At 43.8% G+C, this 13,780-nt stretch overlaps 1 protein-coding gene across 1 annotated transcript; it reads right to left on the bottom strand.

The window, feature by feature from the left end:
* Positions 1 to 5,342: 5,342 nt before the first annotated feature.
* Positions 5,343 to 12,219, bottom strand: LOC140492196 (E3 ubiquitin/ISG15 ligase TRIM25-like). Its single transcript, XM_072591072.1, has 5 exons — positions 11,871 to 12,219; positions 10,017 to 10,112; positions 9,316 to 9,546; positions 7,702 to 7,835; positions 5,343 to 7,013 (listed from the first exon to the last, which is right to left on the bottom strand). Exons 1-5 carry the CDS (start codon positions 12,192 to 12,194, stop codon positions 6,497 to 6,499), a joined length of 1,302 nt encoding a protein of 433 aa, XP_072447173.1. The 5' UTR covers positions 12,195 to 12,219; the 3' UTR covers positions 5,343 to 6,496.
* Between the last annotated feature and the right edge of the window lie 1,561 nt (positions 12,220 to 13,780).

Below are 13,780 nucleotides of genomic sequence, written 5' to 3'. Positions count from 1 at the left end.
GATGTTTGGATGTTAGACTGAGGAGGGACAACACAGACTCAACAGTATAATGTTAACCTGGGGGCAGGAACTGAGAAGGATTCAGTTATGGATCTGGAATTCTGTCATCACAGGAGAGGGGAAAATGTGTCAAAAACACTTCAAATTGGGTGACACCATCACAATGGCTTTCTGCGATTTGTGTACAAGGATCTGGAAAATATTGTTGAATACTTAATAAGTCCTGGAGTAAAGTCATATTTGACCCAATAATGCAGGGCCCTGGTCATACACACACGCACATACTTGCTCACCCAGTTACACAGGGACATGGAATGACCAAATATATTCGGATTTCCAAATATTAAAGCTCCATTAAAGAATCCCTGGATGTCAGATAAACACAGGACATTCACACACTTGGGTCAGGTTCAAGACTCACCTCCCCACAACACTGAGAGGCTCCTGTATCACACTCTGGATTGGAATCAGACACTTTTTTTTTGGGAGCAGGACTTGGCACATGGAATTAGGACAACTGTCCATGTGGATGTTCGGAGCCAGCAATCTAACAGGATATCAGAACAGAACAGAGAGAATGCAACAAAGAACTTGGTGTTAAATTTGTTGAGTAATTCCATTTTTGTTGTGTATGTGATTTTGTGTGCATATGTCTGTGTGCGTGTTTGTGACTGTGTGCTTGAGTGTGTCTACGTGTGACTGTGTAAGATGGGGAAAGTAAGGAGTGAATTTAAATCAGCGTCTCTCATCAGATTATACCTACTGTTAATTTTTTTGATAGTGATATCATTAAGGGAACTTTATTCTGTATCAAACTTAATGCTTTACCTGACCAGGGAGGGAATGATGGGTACGGTGTTGTCCGTTCCCTGGAAATGTTTTATGGGGATGCAGTAAAGGGAGCTTGCCCATGTATCTAACCCCGTACAGGCCCTGTCCTGAGAGTGTTGATGGGGACAGTGTAGGATTTAACCTGAACAACTGATCCAGCATCCACTGCTGTTTGTGGAAGAGAGTTCCAAAACTGTCCCACCCTTTGTGTGTCAAAGGGCTTCCTAACATCTCTCCTGAATGGTCTGGGCCCTCATTCTGCTCCCTCACATTCTAGAATCTCCACCTGGTGGGAATCGTTGACCTTGATCTACCCTGCCTTGTGCTGCTCATATTTTGAAGATGTCGATCAGATCACCCCTTAACCATCTCAATTTGATAGAAAACCAGCCTCATTTGTACAATCTCTGCACAGAATATAACCCCTGAAGTTCAGGATCATTCTTGTCAACCTCCTTTGTGCTCTTTTTTTGTACTCCAAGTTAATAACCACATACCAGCTTGCACTGAACTCATTCTAACAGTTTTGCCCATTCACCCAGTCTATCAACCATCCTTTGTAATTGATTTACACTGTCTACAATGCTGCCTAACTTTGTCATAGAGTCATAGAATCACCATGCTACGCTAGGTTATAGTCCAACAGGTTTATTTGGAGGCACTAGCTTTTGGAGTGCTGCTCCTTCATCAGGTGGTTGTGGAGAATAGGATTTGGATCACAGAATTTATAGCTTATTCTCCACAAGCCCCTGATGAAGGAGCAGTCCTCTGAAAGCTGTTCATCAAAATAAACCTGTTGGACTATAACCTGGTGTTGTTTGATTTTTAACTTTGTCAATCCCAGTCCAACACCAGTGCCCCCAAGTCATAATCCCATGCTGTCCCTGTTCTGGGAGTGTTTGATGGGGATGGTGAGCCAGTAACTCATACCCGAGTATCTGTTATTCTGTATAAAAACGATCCTGAACCCCTCAATGCGATTTGAGTCTTTAACTATTCCCATGCATCTGCTATTCTAAATATAAATTACCCTGCGCCCCTCAATTAGATTCCAGCCTGTAACACACCTGGGGATCTGTTATTCCATATATAACCCACACTGAAACCCTCAATTAGATTCCAGTCTGTAACCTACACCCAGTATCTGTAATTCCACACATAAACCACCCCAAACCCTCAATTAGATTCCAGTCTGTAACTCATTCCTGGTTATCTGTTATCCAAAATATAAAACACCCCAAACCCTTCGATTGAATTTCAGTCTTTAAGTCACTCCCTGGAATCTGTTATTCCATATATAAACCACCCTGAACTCCTCGATTAGATTCCAGTCTGCAACTCACGTCCAGGTATCTACTATATCATGCATAAGCCACCCTGATCACCTTGATTAGATTCCAATCTGTACCTCATTAGTGGCATCTGTTATTCCATCTAAAACCACCCTGAACCCCTCGATGACATCACAGTCTGTCACTCACTCCCAGGTATCTGTTATTGCATATATAAACCACCCCAATCCCCTCGATTAGTTTCCAGTCTGTAACTCACTCCAACGTATCTGTTATTCCATATATAAACTACCCCGAAACCCTCGATTAGATTTCAGTCTGCAACTCACCTCCGGGTATCTACTCTTTCATGCATAAACCACCTTGATTCCCTTGATTAGATTCAAGTCTGTAACTTATTCACAGTATTTGTTATTCCATATATAAAGCACCCCAAACCCCTCAATTACATCACAGTCTGTATCTCACCCTCAGGTATCTGTTATTCCATATATAAACCACCCCAAACCCCTCGATAACACCACAGTCTGTAACTCACTCCCACGTATCTGTTATTATATATATAAACCACCCCAATCCCCTCAATTAGATTCTGGTCTGTAGCTCACTCTCGGGTATCTGTTTTTCCCTCCCTGAACCACCTTGAACACCTCAATTAGATTCCAATCTGCAACTCACTCCCAGGTTATCTGTTATTCCAAATGTAACCCACCGTAAACCCTTCAAATAGATTCCAGTCTGTAACTCACTCCTGGGTTTCTGGTTTTCCCTATCTTAACCACCCAAATGCCTTGATTAGATTCCAGTCTGTAACTCACTCCCGGGTACCTGTTAATCCATACATAACCCACCCCGAACCTCTCGATTAGATTCCAGTCTGCAACTCACTCCTGGGTTTCTGGTTTTCCCTATCTTAACCACCCAAATGCCTTGATTAGATTCCAGTCTGTAACTCACTCCCAGGTATCTGTTAATCCATACATAACCCACCCCGAACCCCTCGATTAGATTCCAGTCTGTAACTCACTCCTGGGTATCTGTTATGTACACCACCCCAAACCTCTCGATGAGATTTGAATCTTTAACTACTCCTGTGCATCTGTTATTCTAAATATAAACTACCTCACACCTTTCGATTAGATTCCAGTGTGTAATTCACTCCCAGGTAGCTGTTATTTCAGATATAAACTACTCTGATCCCCTTGATTAGATTCCAGTTTGTAACTCACTCCCGGTTATCTGTTATTCAATATATAAACGACCTCAAGCCCCTCAATTAGATTCAAGTCTGTAACTACTCACAGTATCTTTTATTCCATATATAAACCACCCTGAACCCGTCAATTATATTCCAGTCGGTAACACACACCTGGGTGTCTTTAATTTGATATAAAAACACTCCAAGCCTCTCAATCAGATTTCTGTCCCCATGATCTCCCCAGTCCCGTGTTGGGGGGGAGTGTATGTGGGGGAGAGTGGGCCAGGAAGCAGAGAGGGGAAAATGTGTGTGTTGAGGAGCAGACATGTGATTATTGTTTTAAATTCTCAAACACTGCTGTTACATTTGAGAAAAGGAAAGGAAATAAGAGATTGAAGGTCAAGTTAGAAGTGCCTGCATGTCAAGCAGGGCAGGGAGAGACAGACAGAAACAGAGAGACACAGGGACACAGAGAGAGAGAGAGATAGAGAGACAGGCAGATAGGGACAGAGATAGAGACAGAGACATGTGCACTCACACTCACATACACTCTCTCTCTCCCTCACACGTGCATGCACACACATATGAGCCTATGGGTAAATATGTCTGTGCAGAATTATATTTGCAGATACATTCTATTTTGGGGGGGAAGGGGGGAGAATTGCGAGGGGGTGGAGAGTGTGGGTTGCAAAGTTGGGGAGGCAAAGTGGGGATGGGAGAAGGGGACAGAGAGAGAAAGAAAGAAAGTGAGAAACAAAAGATAAAGAGGAAGAGTGCAAGACAGACAGGTAGCAAGGTGGATGGAGAGAAACAGACAAACAGATACAGGCAAAAACTGACAGGCTCAGAGAGAGTGAGAATGAAACAGAGACAGACAGAGAGGGAAAGAGCAGGAAGGGAAAAAGTGAGGTACAGACAAAGGTGAGGCAAGGAGAGACATCAAGAGGGTAAGGCGACCATACTCACCATTCCAACTGGTCCCAGCTCCCTCTCCCCATGGTTTCTCTCTCTCTGTGTCCCATCAGGCACAGAGCCTGCTCCAGGATCCCTGCAGGGACACAGCCTGCCTTGGGGAAGCCTAAAGGATCAAAACTGGGATGCAGATTCAAACACAACCCACACACTCTCACACATACAGACAGACAGACAAATCGAGAGAGTAACTCACCAATACTCACCCCTGGTCACTCCACATGGCAAGAGGCTAATGGCTGCCTGAGCCAGGTTTAAATACCCCCCACGTTTGTCACTCAAATCCCAGCTCCTCCCAAATCCCAGCTCATCAAGTCAACTCCCACTCTCAGTACCTGGAACACACTCCCCACAGGGTATGAAAAACGCCAATCATCATCTTTGTGGGATTACAGAGGGAAAGCAGCAGGTTTAGATGTTTAGACCAGGACTGTCCCAGTCCATCCCTGTCCTTTTCCCAAACCACCTGACTGAACCCATCCTGGGAATACTCACACATACACACACACAAAGCTGCTGGTTCAAACGCTGAGCAGCTCCAGGCACACACTCTACAAAATAACACAAGTTTACTACACAAACTAACACAAGACGTTTGTACAACCGAACATGCATTCTTTGTACAAATTGATACAGGTGAGCATGGGCTTATTTCTCAAATTAAGGAAAGAGTTTGCGAGTTTTGAAAAGATTTGTAGCTCAGGTTGAAGTTCTGGATGTAAGTTTACTCGCTGAGCTGGAAGATTCATTTTCAGATGTTTTGTCACCATATTCGGTAACGTCTTCAGTGAGCCTCCGGTGAAGCACCAGTGTTAGTGACCCATTTTCAATTTATGTGTTCAGGTTTCTTTGGGTTGATGATGTAATTTCCTGTTCTTTTTCTCAGAGGGTGCTAAATGGGGTCCAAGTCAATGTGTTTATTGATAGAGTTCCGGTTGGACATGATGTTTGCACAAAGTAACACAAGTTTTTTAAACAAATTGATGCAACATTTTTTGCCCAGATCGACACAGATGTATTCCACAGATTAACACAAGATTTTTGCACAGTTTAATGAAACTACAATGAACCACTGAGGTCTGCAAACTTGCTGAGTTTGAGTTTTATTTGAATGAGGATACATCTTGTAGTTTCTTTTTTTTTGCCATGTTTTGGGTCACCCTGTGAAACCAGGCATTAGATATTCATTGTGTAAAGACTCCCATAAAGCCACTTTGGGGAAACTTGATGCCACTTGTGAAATCCAGTGAGAAATACAAGGAGCTGCAGGAAGGAGGGAGGCTGCAATTCCTATACCAACCACAAGGTGGAGCTGGAGGCTGGAGATCAATGAGAAGCTGATGGCCCCAGACTGAGCCACAGGCGCCCTCTGTTGCTCATGAGATAACCTGCAATTCCCATCGCTGTAACAATTAAATTCTCCCCTCCCGTGGTACTTCCGGGCACTGTATTCCAGGACACAATTACTCAATGCATGGCAAAGTGCTTTTATTCTCCCATGATACATTTTCCTCTTTTGCAGGTTTTGTTAAATGTGTGCCTATCCTTCTCAATACAAGTGGAGACAGCCTTTTGTTCCATGATGTCATGAACTTCTATCTGTCTCCTTACCCGTGTTAATTTTATACTCTGTGATGTTACTAGCCTCCATATTAGCTCGAAGACCCTGTCTCACTTTGTTCCCCACAGTCTCTAGCCAAACAGAAATACTCCATCTGCTGAACTCTAAAACAAAGAGTTCTGATGATGATTCACTGGCTTAAAATAATTTGTTGACTTTATTAATAATACTTTATTTCGCAGAGACAACATTTTATATTCTCATTCAAATCATCTATTATCAAAGTAATGAAATAAGGCCCAGTAGAGATCTGGAGGGAATATCTTGAATACCAAGCCAATGCATGAACCTGTTACCATTTACCCCCACTCTCTATCTCCGAACTCATTTCCAAACAAGTCAAAATTCAACCACTAATGCACAGGTTCTACTTTTTGGAAGAGTGTTTTGTACAAGTACCTTATTGAATTTAGTTCAGGGGTCCATATAAATCAACAACTCTGACACTCAGGGATTTCTTCAAAACTTTCAACTAATAGACATAATTGATAAGCTTCTGAAGTCACTCAATCTTTAATGACATGATGATTTATAATAATTGGAAGACATGTCAACTCCAGAAAGGAACCTCAGCAATCAGGGTTAATTTACCAGTTTTAAGGATTTGTCATAACAACAAAATGCTGGGAACACCGGTTCAGTGAATGTGGTTTGAATTGTGTGTAAATGTTTCAGCGAGTCAGTGACCTGGTAAAATGATAACGTCCCAACCTCATAGTCCAATTGGACTTGGATTCTGCTTGTAGACGGGATCATTGGAAGATCAGTGCGTTCATTATCATGCCAGATGGTGACAGCATCACTGCCAAGATATAAACACCAGGAATTACTGCTTTCCCCAAACCAAGAGTACTGTCCGACCCTATCAATACTCCCATACACAATCCCCATTCCCCATTCCTTCCCATCACTTTCTCCTTCCCAGGAATGGGATCCTGAGGAGAAGCTCTGGGAAGAAAGAACTTGATAATAATCTTCAAATCTTTCTGAGTGAGATGGATAGAGCTGTTGCTGTTCAGCAAGAGTTACTGATCTCCCATCGTCAGATAGAACCAAGTAGCAGTTTGCTGTCTTTGTATCCAGGCTCAATGGGCTTTTTCTTAGAGAGAAGAGAAGAGATCAGTCAAACATTTCAGTGAGTGACAGCTGTAGAGGGGGAGTTTCAATATCTCACAGATTCTGTTCGCCCCATATTACCTTATCGACTGAAATCTTCCCATGTTAAATGAATGGCCTTGAGTCAAAATCCCTATTAAAGAGTAATGTTGATCCCAGTCTGTACAGTCAGTGTGAACATTGTAAAACTCAATTCACTTGAGTTAGCCATACCTACTGTACACAGTGGGTATGAGAGGACACAGTGGCCAGTGGCTGTGAGATGAAATGGGTGCTGTACGACACCGTGTGAAGGGGAGGTACAGTCAACAGTTAGTGCAGATTTTAAAACTTGCTAGAGTACTGGACATGGAATAACATACTGTTGGAGCCCTCAGAGATGGTGAGAACAATGAAAATGCTAAGATTAAGAGTGGGATACACAAGTGGACAGACAGCAAGTCCCAGGTGAAATGCTGAGTTCCAACAGAGGTTGCATTGTGTATCAGGTGGAGGAGATGATTTAGCAAATTGCGTTCTTACTGAGTTTGGAGACTTAGGATGAAGAACGGGTTCCTGATGCACACACAGGGAGCTGACATGAAAGTTCAGGAATATTCCCAGCAATCTAAACACAACTAACCCAACCCGTTCCCATTCCCTTCGATTGGAGAGAAGCTGAATATTCTTACTGATGACTGCCAAGATGTCTGAGTGGTACTTTTCCCATCCATTCAGTGTCTTCTGGAGGTGTTCTGATATATTGGTCAGGTTCAGGGTGAACACTGGAACAGCTCGCACTGGGACTTTCTGAATCTAGGTCACTCTGGAATTGAAGAGGAGAGAATGGTTTGATCAGTAGGTCATTTCAGATCAGCAATTCTCAGGGGAATGAGTGATCAATGCAACAATCTGTCCCCCCTTTTACTGCTGGTACTGACCTCCCACTGCAAACCATCCTGTAAATGTCAGAATCCTGAGATTTACCCTCTCCCTGAGTTCACACTGGACTTGGCTCGAGTAGTGGGATCCTGGTTTACTGTTGCTCCAGATCAGTTTGTGATTTGCAAATCTATCTGTGTTCAGTCAGTTTCGTTCCACTGCCCTGGAGCCTCACCTTTCCAATATTCAGAATGATTATTAACTGCAGGTCTCCAATGTGTGCTCAGAAAGCTCCGCTCTGCACTGCAGGAACACACTCACTGCAATCATGTGAAATGTAGACAGAAGGCACAGCCTACCAGAGATCCATAATCAGCAACATTGTCTGTCCGACGTTCCAACTTCAAACACCCTCTCACTTACAGGACAGAGAGGGCAGGGATCCTGATCCCAAACTGACCCCTTTCCCACCCTTTTCAATTTTAACACAAATTAGGACTTGGACAAGGCTCCTGTGAAAGCCCATCAGGGTCTAGTTAATATTAGGAAGTCCAAGCCTGGGTGATATCATTAAGGTGGTGACTGGAGTGTGAGAGGTGGTCAGGAGGAGGTCTGCACCATTAGCTGTCCGGCAGCCAATCAGAGGCAGGAGGCCCTGACTGGCCAAGGCCAGCACTAATGACCGCCTCCTTTTATCACCCCCTTGTGGGCCAGGAGGAACAACAGGCTCCCAGGCCTCACAAGAAAACCTTCAACAACACTCCCCCCCCCCCCCCCCGCCCCCCTCCAGTCTTCACCTTTCAGCCTTCATTTCCCTTCCCTAACCTCCCCAAGGGGGTCTCTGGAGTTTCTATTTTCCTCCCGGAGCAATGGAGACAGTATTGTCAGTTTACATGTAGAATGTTCCACTTCCCACCCATATTGGCTGTATGTCAAATTACAGTGAAACATCACTCACTGTTCCCACAGTGTGAAAGCATTATAACTGGGAAAGGTTCCAAGCTGTGATTCTGCCTTCACTCTGCTTCAGGTACATGGGAAGGTCCCCCATCAGCAGCAGCTACTGTATGACTGAGAGGGACTTCACTTGGAAAGGAGCTGTTTTGAGTTCTGTGAATAAAGAGAGGAGATAAATTCAGTCAACAAACAAGCCAACACTCAACGAAACCAAACAGTGAATTTAGGATTGAGAGGAAGAGTTCAGCATGAAACATTAAGTGGGGCGATTCCCAACAATAAGGAACAATCCCACATTTCACTGCACTCCGTCATGGAATAGTACCAACAATCCAAGGACAGTACACCGCCAGCACCACAACTCTGAGGGCAGGATTGAAGGCCAACTTGAATGCTCGACTCCATCAACAATCTTTCAATAATTTGCCCTGTTATCAGATTCACAGAAACCCAGTTAGTGTTTGTACCTGAATAAGGGAGAGAGGGTCTCTCTGTAACAGACTCTGGAATTCTCCATCTATTAATGCAATCTGTTCCATCTTGCTGTTTAATGCTTCAGAACAGCTTTGAATCTGAGAGAGAGTTTGGAGTCCCTCCTCATCGATCACTCTCATGGTGGATTCTTCATCTTCATCCAGCTTTCTCCTCCATTCAGAGAAGCTCTGTGTTGACTTCCCTTTCAAATCATTGATTCGGGTCTGAAAACCAAACCAGGACCGTTTGTTTTGATCACTCCATCACCATTACAGATAGACAAGCAGTGGGATGTGTCCACTGGGAGGGAAAATAGGCTTACTTTGAGTCTAAAAGTAAATGCACTGTATTTAGACTGGGGGATCGAACTGCCATTCACATCTGGACCATACCTGCTGTAGGAGATTGAGATTCATGAGTGAACAGTGACTAGAAAGAAACAGAATCCAACAAATTTTAGGTCAGGGAATCAGCATCAAGGGATGAGGCGTTTGAGAGAAAGACAGGCTGAGAGGGTCATGAAGGAGGTATTCGAGATGATTATTGGACTCATTTTTAGGGTGAGGTATTTGAGAAAGATCAGGATGGTCAGACTAGGAGGCCTGTAGATAAAATCCATGAACACAGAGGGTCTTCGATCTTTGGATTGGAAAACAGAGAAACCATCTCTAAATAAAGTCCCACTTTTCCCCACCTTGATTTCAGCCTCTGATCTCTCCAACGTTCGCTGTTTGGTGGAACAATTCTGCTGGACTCCCTGAAGCTTCTTGATTTCCTTCTCCAGTTCATCCTAGAAAGACATGCAGAAAGTCATTCCAGAAACAGAAACAATTGGAAGATCTCAGCCGGTTTGGCAGCATCTGTGGAGAGAAATCGGAGTTCACGTTTAGGGTCCAGTAACCCTACTTCAGAAAATATTTTTTTGGAAAGGAGTCAGAAGTGGGCTCTGCAGGGTTGGGGAGATTATGAGCTTGGAGACAGTAGAGGGGAGACCACCAAATGAAATAAGGTTAGTGATAACTATCGACACAATGGCCTGGTGTTCCATATGGTGGGGTCATGGTCCAGTGGGATAATAGGAGGAGGTATCTACGAGCTGGTGGTCGGTCACTACAATGTAAAGGTCAATATGCTAGACACCAACAACACCACCTTTGTCAGCAGGCTTAATGACAAAGTCAGGGTGGGATCTGAGAGCAAGGAGTGCAGTCAGTTCAAGGGGAGATGGGTTGGAATGGGAAAGGGGGGATAGAGAAATTGAGACGACAAATGTCACATCAACAGTTCTCAATGAACAGGTCACGTGCAGGGGCCAGAGGGAAGGGTCCAGGTGGATGGAGAGTGTTGGAACTGGGTAAAGGGGTCTGTGGGACAGGGAGAGATCATTTGTCTAAAGAAATGGGCATGGTGGCTAAGGCCCGAAATGCATTCAAGTGGGAATGCAGATGCTTCAGACTGAGACCTTTGCTGGGTCCAATCCATTCAGCATCAGAGAGCAGAAGATCAGAAGGGGGAGTAGATGCATGACAGGAGGTAGGGTTGGGAGAGGGCAATGGAGTCGGAGGGGAGGGGAGGGGAGGGTAGGAAGGTTCCAGAGGGGTGAGAGTATCTCTCAGTTATTGCATCTTGTGTTCCTTAATGTCTGAAAGGAAAAAAAAATATTTCGTGTTAGCATGTTGAATGAGCCAGAGAATGAAGTGGATCTGAGGGTTAGGGCAGCTCTGAGACGGTATGGGGTGGTGCTGATGGAGAGGGAGGTGGACAGCGTGCATATGGCAACACATGGGCGAGTTCAGCTGTCTCTGGAACGTTGAACATCTGTGATCCTGGGTGGATTCAAAACAAAAAAGAAGAAGCTTGAGTTGTAATCTACATGGGGTGAGTCTGAGCCGGAGGCAGTCACTGAGTAATGTGATGCGGCTATGGAAACGAGTTTTGGCAAATACCTTTAGACAGCTATTCCAAAGGATTCAAACTGTGATTTGCCATTGACCAGAAACTGGACAAGCCACAGAAATACAGTGGCTTCAATAGCAGGTCAGAGACTATGAAAACTCACCTCCTGACTCCCCAAAGCCTGTCCACCATCTACAAGGAACAAGTCAGGAGTGAGATAGAATACTCCCCCCTTGCCTGGGTGAGTGCAACCTCAAGAAGCTTGACACCACCAGGACAAAGCAGCCCACTTGAATGGCACCACATCCACAAGAGCCCAGTCCCTCCACCATCAACACTCAGTGTGCTATCTACAAGATGCACTGCAGAAAATCACTAACGATCCTTAGTCAACACCTTCCAAACTCACAACCTTAATGTTACATTGTTCCAAAATGTTTTTGGAACTATATAGCCATGTGTCAGTATACATATGTGCACAGAGTGCCGCATCACACAATACTGCACTACAACTACACTGTCGTCATATTCTGAAAAACCACCCTCAAAGGGAGCTCGAGGCCTTGATGCAGAAAGAGAGATTATTATTTCAAATGCTCAGGTCTTACAAAAGCAACACATTGTATTTAACCTTAGAAATAATATCACTTACCGTAATTGCAACTTGTGCCTGATCCAGGCTCAGTAATGTGTGGGATTTATGTTTCCCTGTAATTGTACAGGAAACACACACACACTCTGCATCCTCTTTACAATAGTGCTGTCGCAGCTTCAGATGGTCAGGGCAGTGTCTCTCGGTAACTTTAACCCCAGGCTCAGTGAGTGTGTGATCTCTGTAGGCCTCTTTCAGTAAATGTGGTGTTAAGTGTTGAGAGCAAAAAGACGTTTCACATTTCAGACACGTCTTCACAGCTGGTTTTGGATTCTCAATGCAATATTTACACGTGAGATGAAATGAACCAGCTTCAGTCTGCATCCTTACAGATTCCAAAGTATTTTCACACAGCATCAGAGAGTAAGACAGCTACAGGAAATGAAATTATTATGGACACAGGGCGCTGGGAGTGACACTGTTTGTTTTAGTTTCATGACACACTCTGCTTGGAGATTAACACACACCCACAGTATCAGTTCAGAGTCCAAATCATAACAACAAGATTGCAATTTTACAATATGGAGCCAAAATACACCAAGACTGAGGTACACACAAACCCAATACTAATCAGGTCATACCACACCTAACATAGTTTAATAAACAAATTAAAAGTGGTACCAAGTGGAAATATTTATAGCTTGCAGAGAGGAAAAGGAAAGAGCTCTCTGGAATGAATGGAAAATCAATCAGAAAAATTAAAGAGGCAAAGAGCAATGGATATAAGGAATGTCGGATTAAGCATGATCGAGCACTAAAGATGATCAAACAGAGTAGCCAAAAGGCAAAATAATTTTGGACCACAACCTCAGCATATACAGTCAGAAGATGTCGCAATCAATCTATGTAAGGGTCACATTAGTCCCACCTCAATCACCGTATCTAGTCCTGGTAGGTCCCACCTTGAGTAATGTGTCTTGTCCCAGTCAGTCCTACCTTGACTACTGTGTCCCATTCTGGTCAGAAACCTTTCAATATTAAGACCGGCTAAGAGTGAAGGTTGACAGGTTCAGAAGCAGCATTTGTTGCATGTAACTGAGCCACATTAGAGCTCATAAAAATCCAGCCAGTACTGGTTTGGAGAAGCCATTTGTAAAATACTAAATTTGTGCCATTTTCAGAGTGAGTAGGAATGTAAACACAGGAAAGAGAATGTTTTGCCAGAATGGGAGCAGGCCTTGAGGCTGTTCATGATTGAATAGTTCCTGAGAGGGACCTTCAAGGCCAGATTAGCAAAAATGAAGAAAGAAAATGACCTAAGGAGGCTGCAAAAAGATATAGACAGGACAAGTGAGTGGGCAAAAATACAGTAAATGGAATACAATATGGGGAAACATGGAATTTTGCATTTTGGCAGGTTAGATTATGAAAGGGAAAATTATTATTTAAATGGTGAGAGATTACAGAGCTCTGAGATACAGAAGGATCTGAGTTGAATCACAAAAGGCGAGTATATAGGCACTGCATGTAATCAGGAAAGCAAACAGAAAGTCATATTTATTGGTGACGTAACTTGAAAACAAAAGTACACAGGCTATACTTCACTTATACCGGGCCATGGTGACACTGCATCTGGGGTTATGGAGGTCTACAGCCCTTGGGCCCATCCCATGCTGGTCAAAAACAAGTCCCTAACTATTTTAATCCCATTTCCCAGCAGTTGTGTAGCTTTGCATGCCTTGGCATCACAATTCGGCATTTAAATACTTCTTAAATGTTGTGAGAATGCGAGAAGGCTGCAGGGTGACTTGGACAGGCTGGCTGAGTTAGCAAACACTTGGCAAATGCAATATAACGTGGATAAAGGTGAGGTCCTCAGCCCCATAATATATTCCCTGTAGACCATGGCTGTATTGCCATATTCCAAATGAAAGCCATCTGCAAGTTCGCTGATGATATCACCACAGTAC

The sequence above is a fragment of the Chiloscyllium punctatum genome, chromosome 20 (assembly GCF_047496795.1).
Source record: "Chiloscyllium punctatum isolate Juve2018m chromosome 20, sChiPun1.3, whole genome shotgun sequence".
NCBI classification, from domain to species: domain Eukaryota; kingdom Metazoa; phylum Chordata; class Chondrichthyes; order Orectolobiformes; family Hemiscylliidae; genus Chiloscyllium; species Chiloscyllium punctatum.
This window is presented reverse-complemented; position numbering and strand designations above follow the sequence as displayed.

Coding starts and splice junctions, on each gene's coding strand:
- LOC140492196 (XM_072591072.1), bottom strand. CDS start 12,194: ATGCAGACTGAAGCTGGTTCATTTCATCTCACGTGTAAATATTGCATT. Junction 9,547..10,016: donor GATCAGAGGCTGAAATCAAG/GTGGGGAAAAGT, acceptor TTTGGTTTTCAG/ACCCGAATCAATGATTTGAA. Junction 7,836..9,315: donor ACCCTCTCTCCCTTATTCAG/GTACAAACACTA, acceptor CTTCAATTCCAG/AGTGACCTAGATTCAGAAAG.